This window comes from Brassica napus, chromosome C8, assembly GCF_020379485.1.
Source record: "Brassica napus cultivar Da-Ae chromosome C8, Da-Ae, whole genome shotgun sequence".
In the NCBI taxonomy this organism is placed as follows: Eukaryota; Viridiplantae; Streptophyta; class Magnoliopsida; order Brassicales; family Brassicaceae; genus Brassica; species Brassica napus.
In genome coordinates this window covers 5,469,625-5,484,038 of record NC_063451.1, presented here as the reverse complement: position 1 = coordinate 5,484,038, position 14,414 = coordinate 5,469,625, and the positions used below count along the sequence as shown (strand labels likewise).

At 33.4% G+C, this 14,414-nt stretch overlaps 3 protein-coding genes across 3 annotated transcripts; 1 reads left to right on the top strand and 2 right to left on the bottom strand.

The window, feature by feature from the left end:
• Positions 1-4,919: 4,919 nt before the first annotated feature.
• On the bottom strand, positions 4,920-5,357 carry LOC106377625 (dof zinc finger protein DOF1.6-like). Its single transcript, XM_013817890.3, has one exon. It carries the CDS (start codon positions 5,355-5,357, stop codon positions 4,920-4,922), a length of 438 nt encoding a protein of 145 aa, XP_013673344.1.
• Positions 5,358-5,446: 89 nt separating this feature from the next.
• LOC111202958 (putative nuclease HARBI1) lies at positions 5,447-7,026 on the bottom strand. The gene has a single exon (XM_022696280.2). The coding sequence runs from the start codon at positions 6,629-6,631 to the stop codon at positions 5,567-5,569; it is 1,065 nt and encodes a 354-aa protein (XP_022552001.1). The 5' UTR covers positions 6,632-7,026; the 3' UTR covers positions 5,447-5,566.
• A 5,434-nt stretch (positions 7,027-12,460) lies between these two features.
• On the top strand, positions 12,461-14,167 carry LOC125574855 (transmembrane protein 147-like). The gene is made up of 6 exons (XM_048766055.1): positions 12,461-12,634; positions 12,787-12,856; positions 12,947-13,006; positions 13,247-13,361; positions 13,539-13,654; positions 13,741-14,167. The coding sequence occupies exons 1-6, from the start codon at positions 12,558-12,560 to the stop codon at positions 13,987-13,989; spliced, it is 687 nt and encodes a 228-aa protein (XP_048622012.1). The 5' UTR covers positions 12,461-12,557; the 3' UTR covers positions 13,990-14,167.
• Positions 14,168-14,414: the final 247 nt, after the last annotated feature.

Below are 14,414 nucleotides of genomic sequence, written 5' to 3'. Positions count from 1 at the left end.
CTTTCACGAACGAATCAAACACATTGACATAGACTGTCATACTGTACGTGATCAGATTAAAGCTGGGAAGTTGAAGGTGCTCCATGTTTCTTCGGGAAATCAGCTCGTTGATATTCTAACAAAGCCTCTACATCCCAGAGCTTTTCAGTCTATGCTTGGTCGTCTCTATTTGTCAAGTCTTTATTTTCCTGATGATACGAAGCTAAATACTTGAGGGGGGGGGGTATATTGAGATAGATAGTTAATTAACCAGTTTAGCTTATCCAGATTACTTTGGTTTAAGTCTCCTTTAGCTTAACCATTGTATATATATGTTAGGTGGTTGTACATTGACGAATTAAGGAAGATAACAAACTTTTCATCATCTTATTCCTCGAGATACTTTTTTGTTTGAGCTCATCTTCTTCGATCTCCTTCACTTGATGATTGTGATTGAATCAGCTTTAATGATATGCTTAACATTTTAAATTTTCTAAAGTTCTTTTGATAGCATGTTACAAGATCCGTAATTTATGTTTTCGTATACAATAATTTTTGATAATGAATGCTTAGAAGGTATGAGCAGTAATTATAAGATTAAAAATAATATATTACTTCTAGCAGTAATTATGCGGTTAGGCTATTTTATTACTTCTAGCATTAAGTCGAAAACCATTTTATTTCTAGCAGTATAGGTCGAAAACCATATTACTTCTAGCAGTTAAAATCTATATATATAAAGTAGACTTTGTTCTCTTCTTATGACATGTGGAAGATGAGTTTGTTGACATGTGTCTTTTTTTGTCTTTTTACATTTTAGATATTTCTTCTTTTATATGATTGCAATTTGGTTCACTATTTTCTAATTATACACTATTTAATCATTCTCACACTAACCATCATCATTTGAAGTTTGATTATCTATTTTATCGTTCAAAAAATTACAAAACGAATAAAAAAATAAGTAAAAAATATAAATATATTTTAAATATTTAATTTATTCACAGCTAAAAATAACATAAACTTTCGCTATTTTATTATTTTTTACTGTATTCTATTATTTCAATTACAACTATATATTTATCTTAATATTAACCAAACTAAAGCATAACATATAATCTAAACATAAAACCTCCATAATCACAGAGAAAAAAATACCAAAATAATACTAACTCAATAAAGGTCAAAAGCTCAAAGGCGATCAAGAACGAAATCTAACTTACCCGACTTTATCATAGAGTGTCTTGGCCAGAACAATCAAAAGTCAGTAAAATGTAGAAAGATAATCTTGAGATAAAGCTATCCCTCGAACACAAAGGAATGTGATCAAGGGCCAATGCAAAAACCAAGAAAACGGGTTAGAGGAAGAATAATCAACAGAAGGCCAAAATCACCACGAAGCAGGAAGAGACATACATAACGAACAATAAGCACAACCACCATGTAAGAGGTAAGAAACACCTCACAAACTAAGACGCCTATGCCGGTGAAGAACCACAAAGCTCTGGATAGAAGGGACCAAAGCTCCAAGAGACTAATACCGCACACTTATACCAAGGGAAGAAAGGGAAGAAGAGAACAACATGAGTGAGGGAGAGCGGAAGCCAACCCCCGAGAAACCAGAGCCCAGACTTGAGACCAGAAAAAATCTTCCAAATCTACAGAGCATACTCGGAGGAGAACACTATCCAAACCTGGAGTGGCAAACATGGCGAAAGGGAGACTCACAGAGATGCAAGCAGCGATGAAATCTGCAACGAGATGTGGGAACATAGATGAAAGGGTAGACAAAACGAAATCATCAAATCGTGGAGCCGTCCCCGAGCTATAGAAGTCAGATCACCAAAAACCATATCTTGAAAACCAAGACGAGAAGGGACTATTGATGGTAAGCCAACGACGAGGAAAACAACTTCAAAAACGACTAAACTCTGACCCAACCCAAAGAGATCCAGTTTCTAACATGAGATGAAATCTAAAGAAGAAGAGGAGAAAAAAATGAGGAAGAATAAGAGCACATATGTGAGTCTTTTTCGGTGATGGTGAGAATCACAGCACACCGGAAAGGTAAACGAAATGCATAGATGGTGACGGCTCAATGTAATAATATAGGGAGAGAGCACATAACATCTTTAAAAAGTAATGTTCAAATAATTGGAAAACATATTAATTTTTACCCTCCCTGAAATTCAATATACATTACATCACAAACTCACTCCACCACTAATAAGTACTATTATACCCACAACAACACACTATTAAAAAACCAAACACATAATATTTTAGCATATCACCTATTACTACATAATACTCTTATCAAATAAAGACGATCACATAATTAGTTAACTATATCATCCGAAAAATAATAATTAGCAACAATAAAACAATATTCCGCGCGACATGCCCCTAGTAATATATAACTTGTAGCAGTAAGTCAAAACCATTTTAATATGAACGACCTAATTAAAAAGTAATTATAAATAACAACTAAGATAAAACGTATATAAGAAAATCTTTCCAACCTTCTTGAGAAAGCAAGCTAGGTTTTACAGTATTATACAGAGAAAACATGAACACCAATTAATATGTTTCTTTGTTTTTTTGCTAAAACACCAATTAATATGTTACAGAAGCTAGGCTAACTATTTCATATAGAGATTCGAGAGAAGTGAGACTACATGCAAAGTTCGGACGTTACATATCAAACCCACATCATGCGTTGTGTTGCAGTTTTGGCTACTATATGATTGTGTTTTAAATCCTTATAAACGCATACTTAACCCCATTTTTTAGAGAAACAAGCAAGAAAGTGAAAATAATTCAGGAGTTGTTACTGATAAGCAGATTTAAAGTTAATTCTCTAGGTTTAAGATACAAGTTAATTTAAGCTGTAGCACCAACCAGTACGTTACTGAAATGTGTGGATTGAATTGGGACATTCTCTCTTTCAAAAAGCAAAAATAAAAAAACTACAAAGATAAAAATTTGATGACTCCAAATAGTTACGATACAATGGAGTTAATTGCGATTTGACTAAACAAGGTTGAATGATTTGTTTGAAAAAGTTTTGTTAGTTGGTAACAAATCTGCTCATCATTTTCTGTCCTCATAATGTTGTTACGGTTTATGTTCAGCACAACTAGTTTTTGACTTTTGACCACAATCGGATACTCTGCGACATAGTTACCTATGATCTATACACTTTTTTTGTTCACCTACCTATGATCTATACATAGCCCTCGGCACATCCATCCGGAACCGAAGAACCGAACCGAACCGAACCAAACAGAAAGACAAGGTTCGGTTCGGGTTTGGATACAGTCAAATATACTAGTGGATCCAATATATATATAAAACCAGAAAATGGGAATCGAACCGGGAACCGAATATATACCCAAATTTTTGTAATATAGTTTATATTCTTATAAATATTAGTTGAGAAATTCCTTAGGATAGACCTAAAAAGGTTTTTGTCACAAATATAGACCTTAAAAATAAAAATAACCAAAATAAACTTAAATCTTTTATCAAAAGAAGTAAATATACATTTATAATCCTAGGGTTAATTAATCTAGACATTAGGGTTTAGAGTTAATGGGTGGGGTTTAGGGTTTAAGGTTTAAGGTTTAGGATTTAGGGTTTAGAGCTGAGGAGTGGGGTTTTGGGTATATGATTTCAAATTTAAAAAAAATTAAATTTTCAGAAGAAAAAATGCTATTTTGGTCATTTTAGTTTTTGAGTTTTATTTTTGTGATAAAAACTTAAAAATAGCTATTTGAGAGAACTGCCCAATATTAGTTATATTTAGTTTTAAAATAGTCAAATAGTTTTAAGAAAATTATTTATAACTCAAAATACACAAAAAATGATTAAATATTTTTATCCAAAATATTTAAAGAAAATTATTTATAACTCAAAATACACAAAAAATGATTAAATATTTTTATCCAAAATATTTAAAACTATCTTAATTATCCAAAAAATTATCTAAAAACCCGAGAGATCTGATATTTAATCTAAAAACTTGATATTTTTACCTTTGAACCGAAAATCTAAAACCGAATGAGATCCAAAATTATTTAGGATTTTCGTTACCAGAACCTAACCAAAAACAGAAATAAATCAAACCGAATCAAAATTTCTAAATACCCGAATGGATCATAAACCTCTAGATCTGAAGAACCAAAAAACCGAAAGAACCAAACTGGAAGCGCACCGAAAATCGAATGCCCAGAGCTATCTATACACTTTCAATTCATTTTTTAAAACACCTTAGTTGAGAAGTTTATTGAGAACACTAAGTGACTAAGGTTGAAGCCATGATAAGGAGTACACCCATAGTCTATGAGAATAAAAACCCAAATAGTACAAGAGTTTCATTAGTTACAAGTTTACAGCTGATTTGCTTCATTGATTAATGGACTGGTTTGAATGTGAAACATGTCCTTCATGTTTTTCCATTCTTATTTGTCTTTTGACGTAATAACACTAGATTCACATGACTTGATATCCCAAATCTTTTTCACTGTAAATGAACATTTGTTGATGTTTATTTATAATAAAACAAAATTAAGTTCAACGCAATTTTGTCACTTCAAAGATGTAGCAACAGAGTATCTCTTACTACTTCTGCCACAGTAGTACTTCTGTACTTTTCCTCTTTCGACCCATATGCCTCTGACTATTGACCAACACCTATTCAAACACATTAAAGCCATTTTGTATTTTTTTTCTTTCCAATCCAACAGAACAGAGGATTTACAAACCGCCATTGTTAGACCTAAAGCTTCCTACTTTGTTATTTCACATCGTTTGCCTCGGTTTGTTACTTGTTCTTTACTTTTCGCTAGGATAAGAAAGCAAACAGAAAAATCTAAAAAGAAATAAACAAAAAAACAGAGGAAGAAGAAGACAAGAACTAGAAACGTTTTTTTTTTCACTTAACATTGTTGCTTTGAATCGAGACCAGGCCATATCAAACTGTCCCCACTTTTACCTCCTATCTCCCCAATCTGCCACGTGTCACCACCACCCACCACCGGAATCTCTCCTCCGTAGCCTCCTCCAAGACACCCAATACTCATATCCTCCAAACCGTACCCGTACCCGTACCCGAACTCATAATCCAACCCACCACTTCCACTTCCCAACGCCAGAAACGCTGCTCCATAGCTCTGCTCGCTTAACAGAGACGCAAAGCTTTCGTGACCTGAATTCAGATTACTACCCTTTGCTTCGTTTGTGACCGTTCCTTGACTCATCGTGACGACGGAAGCAGAGCATGAAGAGGAGGAGGATTTGCAGAAGTAACGAGGCTGCAAGAGGTTGTAGTTGATGTAGTAACAGAACTTAGACCAACTCCATCCATAAGAACCCATTAGGGTTCTAATGATTAAATTAGTTGGTTTTAATGTGATTTGATAACTTAAGAACCTTGGTTATTGAAATTAATTTTTTGTTCCTCCAATGAAATTAATTTTGTTTTAATTAGAATGATTTGAAATAAAAGTAAACATAAAATTTTTAATAAAAATTACATAAAACATATGAAAAATACAGATACAAATCGTAAATGAGAAAAAACCGATTAGTTGAAATCTTGATTTGTTCCAAAATTTTGCCATATATTCTCAACCAAATCAGCTTTCAACTGGTGATGTATTGTTCTATCACGAACTCGATTCCGAATGCTCATCATATTGCCGAGATTTGAAGGCATATCTGTAGAATACGTGAAATCCACTTCTGAACTTCGGGTTGATTCCGGTTGTGCGAAAATTGATAAATCAAACTGAGTGTACCCATCTCGTTCGTCTTCTACGATCATATTATGTAGAATGATACATGCTCTCATTATCTTTCCAATTTTTATTTTATCCCACAAAAGAGCCGGATTTTTGACTATGGCAAATCGAGCTTGCAAGACCCCAAAAGCACGCTCGACATCTTTACGTACAGCTTCTTGATGTGTAGCGAATAAGGATGCTTTCGGACCTTGCGGTAGGGGAATAGATTGGACAAAAGTAGCCCATTTTGGATAAATACCATCTGTGAGATAGTAAGCCAAATGGTACTCGTGTCCGTTGACTATGTAGTTAACTTTTGGAGCTCGACCTTGTAATATATCATCAAAAACCGGTGATCGATCAAGAATATTGATATCGTTTAATGTACCTGGTGGTCCGAAAAACGCGTGCCATATCCAGAGATCTTGTGAAGCTACAGGCTCTAAAACAATGGTTGGCTTTCCTGATCCACGTGTATATTGACCTTTCCATGCGGTTGGACAATTCTTCCACTCCCAATGCATACAATCGATGCTTCCTATCATCCCGGGAAATCCGCGTATCTCTCCAATATCGACTAGTCGTTGAAGATCTTCTGGCGTGGGTCTTCTTAGATACTCATCTCCAAATATATTTATGATTCCTTGAACAAAATGTTCCAAGCATAAAAGCGCGGTGGTCTCACCAAGTCGGAGGTATTCGTCGACGGCATCAGCTGGGGAACCATACGCCATCATACGGATAGCGGCCGTTGCCTTTTGTAACGGAGAGTGACCGAACCTTCCAGTAGCATCTCTTCTTTGTTGAAAATATGGGATTTCAGCGGAGAGTCGATCAACAATACGCATGAACAAGGGCTTGTTCATTCAAAAACGGCGTCGAAACATGTGAGAAGGATATGTTGCATCTTCACTAAAATAATCGTTCCATAACTGCAAGTGCCCTTGTTCTCGTTGTCTTTCAATGTATGCTCTTTTTTTTTGAGACCTTGATGCTTCTTGACGGGCTTCATTACGAATGCGAAGATTTTCGAATTGTTGATCGAAAATTTGGTCGAATCTTTCATCAAATCTTTCATCAAATTCTTCCAAATTATTATAAGAAGATGATGCCATTTAAAGCTTTGGAAACAAAACAAAAAAAAAATAGGAAGAGCATTTGTAAAGCTTTGCTCGTGTTGTTGTCGTTTGAGTTGTGTTTTGAAGAAGAGAATTTGTTTCTCACAAGTTTATAAAGACATTTTCGAAATTGTTTGGTACAACTACACGAGATACAAAAAACGTGGAACATATCACACAAGTTTGGTGCAACTACAGAAGATACAAAACACTAGATACAAAACACATCAACTACCAAGTTTGGTACAACTACACTAGATACAAAACACATACAAAACGTGAAACATCTCACACAAGTTTGGTACAACTTCAAGAGATACAAAACACATCAACTTAAACATATTGTCTTCTTCAGTCACATGGTAAGTGTCTTCGTCTTCATTAGTACTGTGTGATCTCGCACATGGTAATTGTTTTCGTCTGCAATAAAACAAAGAGATACACAAGTTTATACATACACAAGACATTAAGCATTAACCAAACGCATTAAGCATTTAAATGAAATATTATGCATAACAAGACCCGACATACTACAGACCCGACATTAACCATTAAGCGAAACAGCATACATACCAAAATTAAGCATACAGACCCGAGATTAATCAGAAAAGAGAGACCAAACGAACTTGCCATTCTAACGTAGCAACATTTCAGATATTAGTTTGTTTTTCAAAGAGATTTCTAGATCAGAAAGAGGCTCTGTCTTGGCAAAGAGGCCATCAAGCAACTTTTGCTTGTTAAGCTTGTCCTTCAACTCAAAATCCTTTTGTTTTATTTCCCACATGCTCTCTGAAACTCCATGGCCTCTTCCGAAATCGCTGCCTTGGTTTTAGCTATGGCTTTTGATGCTTTGACACCAGGAGGCCGAGCCATGGCTTCCCCCTCTCCATCGCAACGTGGCACCGAGGTCGATGACTGTGCGGATCCATCATCCAATTTTCTTCTTTTCAAGCTTACCTTCTCTTTAGTAGCTCCACACCATTTTTGATCGTGGCGTAGCTCCAACCAGGCATGCTCGAGTGTAAATTTCGCCTTGTAGTCATTAAAGAAGATCTCATGAGTCACAACACCAACCCTTATACACAGCCAAGAAAGAAAGAACATACTAAAATGTATGAGAAAACAGAGGTTTGAACAGACTAAAAACAAGTAAAGCATATATTAAGAACATAACGTTATGTATAAATTTTTAATCATGTTTGAACCATTATATTTTTTATTTTATTTACACCTAAAACTATTCTATCGCAAAATAAACCATTGATACGATTCAACCACATTCCAACTTCACCCGATATTAATCCAATTACAAGAACACAAACAAGGATAGTAAAATATTCCAAATTGAGCCGAGATTATTCCAAAGACAATCAGATCACATTCATCAATCTCAAGAACACAAACAAGGATTCTAAAACATGAACCTGATCTAAGATTGTAAAACACATCTCAAAAAGACAATCAGATCACATTCATCAATATCAAGAACACAAACAAGGATCGCAAAATAGACAGAGAACACAAACAAGGATCGAATGTGATCTTACACTCAGGATGAGAAATGTCGGTGAAACCCAACAAGACGGAGCTGCCGGAAGAGAAGCTTCGTGGAGGAAGTGGACGCGAAACTCATCACGACGGTGAAGGCGGACCGATCGACAGAGAACACGGTTCGACAGCGAAGGAAAAGTGAGCCAGACGACGGAGTCATCGACGAGCAAGAGAGCCGACGGACTGACAGAGAAGATGGAACGGCGGAGATAAAGGAGAGTCCGACAGCGAAGATCGACTTGAGAGAGATGACGGAGACTCCGAGAAAAAAATACAGAACTACGCTTTCGGACTCGACCCCGACGAAGAAAGAGAGACAAAACTGGTGCGGTGCAATGAGAGCATGCCACGTATGCGCCTCTTACCAGCTCCAAAAAGGCCAAAATAAGGGGTGGTTCTGCTATTTTTTGGGCTTTTTGATTTAAATTTTGTTTGCTTTTGGGTTCGGAGCCTTAGAAGGACTCACCGATGGACCTGCTCTTACTATGCAGTTTCAGACTTTCAGTATTATTTGAAAAAATGAGTTTGGAGTTTAGAGTTGTTTCCTTTTATTAATGAACTAGGTTAAGACCCGCGCAAGAACATTATATATATAAATTATTTTATGTATTAAATATTTTTATATATTATGAAATAATTAATATATATTAAATAATTAAAGTTCAGTAACTATTAAATATATAATTAAATTGGTGCGAACATATAAATAAATTTTATTAATCCAAAAAATATTTTTTTTTTATTTGATAGGATATTTAATTAAATTTAAATGATACTAACATAGATAATATATTTTAGTATATTTTTAATATTAATGTCTATTAAATGATGATTTCTACTCATATAGTTTTTTTGATCATTTATATCTTTTGTAGAAAAAAATTTAAATTACTGATAACAAAATTTTCATTGTGGGATTAATAGTTTTAGTAATTTATAATTAAAAAAATAAGTTTTCAATGATCGTTCAAAACTTTTATCAAAAAAATTGTTCAAAGTAAATTTTGAAATTAAAATATTGTATTTTATATGATTTATAGTTTAATTTAAAATGATATATATATATATATATTAATCTTAATAATTAATTAAATTAAGCTTTTTACTTATATAATTTTTGTAATCATTTGTATTTTGTCATAACAAAATTTTTAAACCATGGATCATAAAATTTGAATGTGAGACTCTTAACAGTTTTAGTAATTTATAGCCGTTTGTAAAAATTCAAAATATAACATATACATAAAATCTAAATTTTTATTATATGGTTATTGTGGTTGTTTAATTTATTTAATAGTTTAAAATTAAACAAATATGATAGAAGATACACTATTTTTTTATCAAATCTTTATTATTCAAAATCATTAATTGCCATATATACTTTAGCCACATTAGACAATTTCGTAAATTTTATTTAAAGAAATAATAAAGTACATTAATGATGAATTTATTGTTAGTTTAATAAAAAGCTTATTATATAAATAGATTGACTAACATATTTCTCTAATGATTCTAAGAATCAATCTAGTGATGACATGTGGCTACAAAAAGAAGTTGTAATGCTTCTCAAACAATATATAGGGGATTAATCAGTTAAACTCAAATGTGACATATGACAGTCACAAAAAGATCTTGGGACTGTTTTACACAATGTGTTACAAATTAGATCAATAGGATAAACATTGTACATAATTAGAATAGAAAAATGAATAAAACATAAGTACATTATTGAACCTAAGATAAATTGGTTCATTCAGTCATAAGATTTTGATGGTTTTTAGTGATTTAAAAGAAAACAGCCACTGGTTTCACGCTGTATACAGTATTGTCATATCATTTCTTACCAAACCAGGGGTGGTGGCTAAAGTCGTCTGTATATTAAAAAAAGTCGTCTATAGATGGACTAGGCAAATAAACAAAATTCGGAAATCCAAACCAAATCTGACCCTATAAAAATAAATCTGAATCGATCTGAACCCATCATAAATACCAAATAGAATTTTACAGTATTTATGAATTTTATTCAAACCGAACCTGAACCCGAATCTAAATGGGTATCCGAAAAACCCAAAAAATTTAAAATTTCAAAGGAATTTGTACCAAATCTAATTTCAACTCTAATATGTATCTAAAATACACTAAGACATTATTGGTATCTAAAATAATTTTTTTTCACATGAATAATTAACTCAACTACTAAAAACAATTAATTCAAATAGTTAGTTTAATATATATTGGTATTTGGTCGACATTGATGTTTCTATGTTTTGACAATTGCATTTGAAGTTCAGTTATGAATAAGTTTTGTTCTGAAGTTTAAACAATATTGTTCTTTTTTTAATTTAAATAGAGTTTCTTAAATTTATGTAGTTGCTAGTTGTTAATTTTAATTTGTTTACATTTCATTATGTATGATTTTTTGTCCGTACAAGAATTTGGTTTGTCATGACATGTCGTATGTTGTCATGTATAGTTAAAGGAAGAGTTTTGTATGGTTGATAGATGAGACTCCATTTGAAGGACAACAATATGGTTTAAGGAAGACACATACACAATTTTTTTTGAAAAGATTGGAAATATAGAGTATCAAGTACAAATCAATATTTTGAAACCGAAAACTCAATTACTATCCGAAACCGAAACTATTTCGGGTTAAACCGGATCTTGGACATGTAACTAACCGCAAACCAAACCCGATTAAACTTGAACCAAATCCGACCTGAACTTTTATAATATTTGAATGGGGCTGAAATTCATTAACCCAAAAAAACCGAAATCCGAACCAAAACCTGATTGGGATCCCGATTACCCAGCCCTAATAGTAGCAGCATTAAGCCATTATAAGCAGTAATTTTTTTGTAAATAATATTGTTACTAGGTAATAACCCGCGCCTTGCGTGGAATGTGATTATTAGTTTCGTTATTTTTTAATAAGGAGATATTAATCTGTTTAATCCGGATATCGGTTCGGTTTTAGGTTGTTTTTTTGGTTTTTAATCTCCTAAAATATAAGACTATCATTTTAAATCAATATTTACTTGGTTTGTTCGGTTAATTTTTTTGATGTTTTTAGTTTTTTTTTCCTATGATAATAAAAAAATACTATTATTTGTTTGTTTTCATGTTATAAATCTTAGATAGTCGTGATGTCGAACCAATGGTTTCATATTATAGTTTTTAAACGGATAATACTTCAAAAAGAAAAGAAAATTATTAAGACAAATCATTTTACTACAATTTGGTTGATAGTGAAAGAAGCACTAAGAAAAAGAATATTTTAACTTCAAAAAAAATTTGATATTTAGTTGTGGAAAATACTTATACTCACTTCAATGTGCACATGTATGTGTATGCAAAAGTATATAAGATGGTTAATAAATATATAAAGATACTGTTAATTAATATTAAATGATATTTTTTCAAGATAATACATGAAAAATAAAATTCTTAAAATGAAATTATTAAAAACAAAAATATTGTAAAATTTATATAAACTATAATATATAACTTATATATAATTATTTAAATATATGTATATATATGCATATAACATATCAAATTGGATATCCGTTCCTATGAATATTGATATTTGTGATTTGTTTTTTTTTATGGATATTGCATTTTAGTATGTGATTTGCTTCGTAAAGTAAAGAATATCCGGATTTTTTGGTTCAAATCAAAACGGATAACGAATCGAATCAAAATTTATGAATAATTTGTCGAGTTCTATTCGTAAATAGTAAAAAATAACGTAAACAAGAACTATGCATGTGATTTTTATATTGAAAAAACCGTAAAGTACATAGTATGAACATATTTATGTAGAGTTTGACTGAAAGACTTTCTACATGTGACATGTACCTATTTTTGTGTGAACATATTTATTACAGTGTTTTTAGACGCGATCCAGTTTAGCGTGAACATATGTAGAGTTTAGTGTGAAACTAACTATTACAATGCTTCCCCTTTGATTTACAGAGGATCAGTGGGCTTACCGTAGTGCTTATAGGGCCCATAAAGGAATGAACCATTAAGATATCAATTCAATTTTGTTTCTTTCAGATTGCAGCAATACACCAAAACCTTCTTCCTCAGTTTCGTCTTCCTCTGCGTTTGGTGGACGATGACGCTCTTTCACTTCTTCAACTGTGCGATTCTCACATTTGGACCCCACGCCGTCTACTACTCCGCCACTCCCTTGTATGCCTTCTTCCTCTTCTCTCGATCTGTGATTTCAAAAATTGCTATGGTTTTTGGTTTAGTCATTGATTGTATCGGTTACCTCGTGATCTAGAATCTTCCTCTACTAGTTGATGAGAATTCCCCATTTTTCTTGATATGTGAATCCGCAGATCTGAATATGACACTCTTGGAACCTCCGTGAAGGCTGCTCTTGTCTACCTTGCCACAGCTTTGGTTAAGGTCATTCTTGCTCAACTCTCTTGATTTGTATCTGAAACTCTTAGACATGTCTTTTTTTAGCTAAGCTCGTTGCTTGATTTTTCATCGCAGCTTATTTGTTTGGCAACTTTTCTGCAAGTATCTGAGACTCAAGTATTCGACCCATACCAGGTATCTTCTTGAAGCTAAAGATCACTCTTTAACCAACACTTGTTTTTATTCTATACTTGAAAGGCGATGCAAATGATGAACAATGTTAGATGTTTTGTAACTTATCTTTTCTTGGTCACCTGTTGCATTTCCTTCTTCTTCTTTTTTGACTCATTAGTATAGATGGATACTGTTGACTTTCTTTATTTCTGCTTAGCTTGTTTTGTTATGTTATGATGGATCCGATCTCCCTTGTATCAGGAAGCACTGAAAGCAATGATTGGCTTCATCGATGTTGCTGGTCTTTATTTTGCTCTGGCTCACCTAACACACAGGAACATCTCCCAGAACCACAAGTTTCAAGCTGTTGGCCTTGGTAAGTGTATCACTCTGCGGCTACAAAAAATATTGCTTGATTTGGCTAGGACATTCTGAAAACGTGTTCCCTATCTCCAGGATATAGCTGTTGAAATTTTTTTAGCTGGTTAATTAAAAAAATAAAACTCATTTTGGAGCTTTAACTGTAGATTTAAAAAATTTGTTCTTTTTTCAGGATGGGCATTTGCAGATGCTGTTTTACACAGGTTGGCACCTCTTTGGGTAGGTGCTCGAGGACTGGAGTTCACTTGGGATTATGTTTTGCAAGGGCTTGAAGCCAATGCGAATTTGGTATATATATATACACATACCAGTCTTTACTTCTAGAAAATCCATCTGTAATTGTTTCTTACTTCTGTCATAACGTTTGTGTTCAGGTGTTCACGATATCTTTAGCTGCTCTAGGTTCGTTGATGTGGCTACGCAAGAACAAGCCAAAGACCATGATCCCCATCATATACACGTTTGCACTGATCATCGCCACTATGCCTTCAATCACAAGCTATCTAAAGAGAGTCATGGGATGGCATTTCCCAAAAATTGTTGGGTTTGAGATGTTAACTTCTCTCGTGATGGCTTTCATCAGTTGTCAGCTCTTCATCCTCTGTCAGAGACCGTCTTTGTGATTCCACACACGGTCGAAAGACCAAACAAATTTGGACTGCTCTTAGCCAGAGAACTGTTTGTTTATGGGTAACTCTTGGGACGTACTTGCCTTGTTTTTTAAGTTCCTTGAAAAGTTGATCTTTAATTTGTAGAAGAATACTGAACACTTTTGAAAAAAAAAGAATATTGATTTGGTCAGTAGCGGTCCCACGAAGGAAGTAGGGAAATTATATGAATTGTATTTGTATTCCAGGATTTTCAAGCTAGAAGATTTGATGATGTCGATGAATTTTCAAGTGGTCTAGAAGATTAGGTAGTGACCTAGAATTTTGGTAAACCGCTAACAGCCCGAATTCATTTTCAGTCCTTTCCGCATTACTTGGTAAGGACCAGAATCACGCCTTTACACCTATGTCGATCGGTTATTTTTGTATTCAGGTTTTTA

What these genes read in the sequence shown, in the direction of transcription:
- LOC106377625 (XM_013817890.3), bottom strand. Translation starts at nt 5,357, where the DNA reads ATGGGTTCTTATGGATGGAGTTGGTCTAAGTTCTGTTACTACATCAAC.
- LOC125574855 (XM_048766055.1), top strand. Translation starts at nt 12,558, where the DNA reads ATGACGCTCTTTCACTTCTTCAACTGTGCGATTCTCACATTTGGACCC. An exon ending in AAGTATTCGACCCATACCAG is followed by an intron (nt 13,007 to 13,246) that starts GTATCTTCTTGA and finishes CCCTTGTATCAG; the next exon opens with GAAGCACTGAAAGCAATGAT. An exon ending in TTGAAGCCAATGCGAATTTG is followed by an intron (nt 13,655 to 13,740) that starts GTATATATATAT and finishes GTTTGTGTTCAG; the next exon opens with GTGTTCACGATATCTTTAGC.
- LOC111202958 (XM_022696280.2), bottom strand. Translation starts at nt 6,631, where the DNA reads ATGAACAAGCCCTTGTTCATGCGTATTGTTGATCGACTCTCCGCTGAA.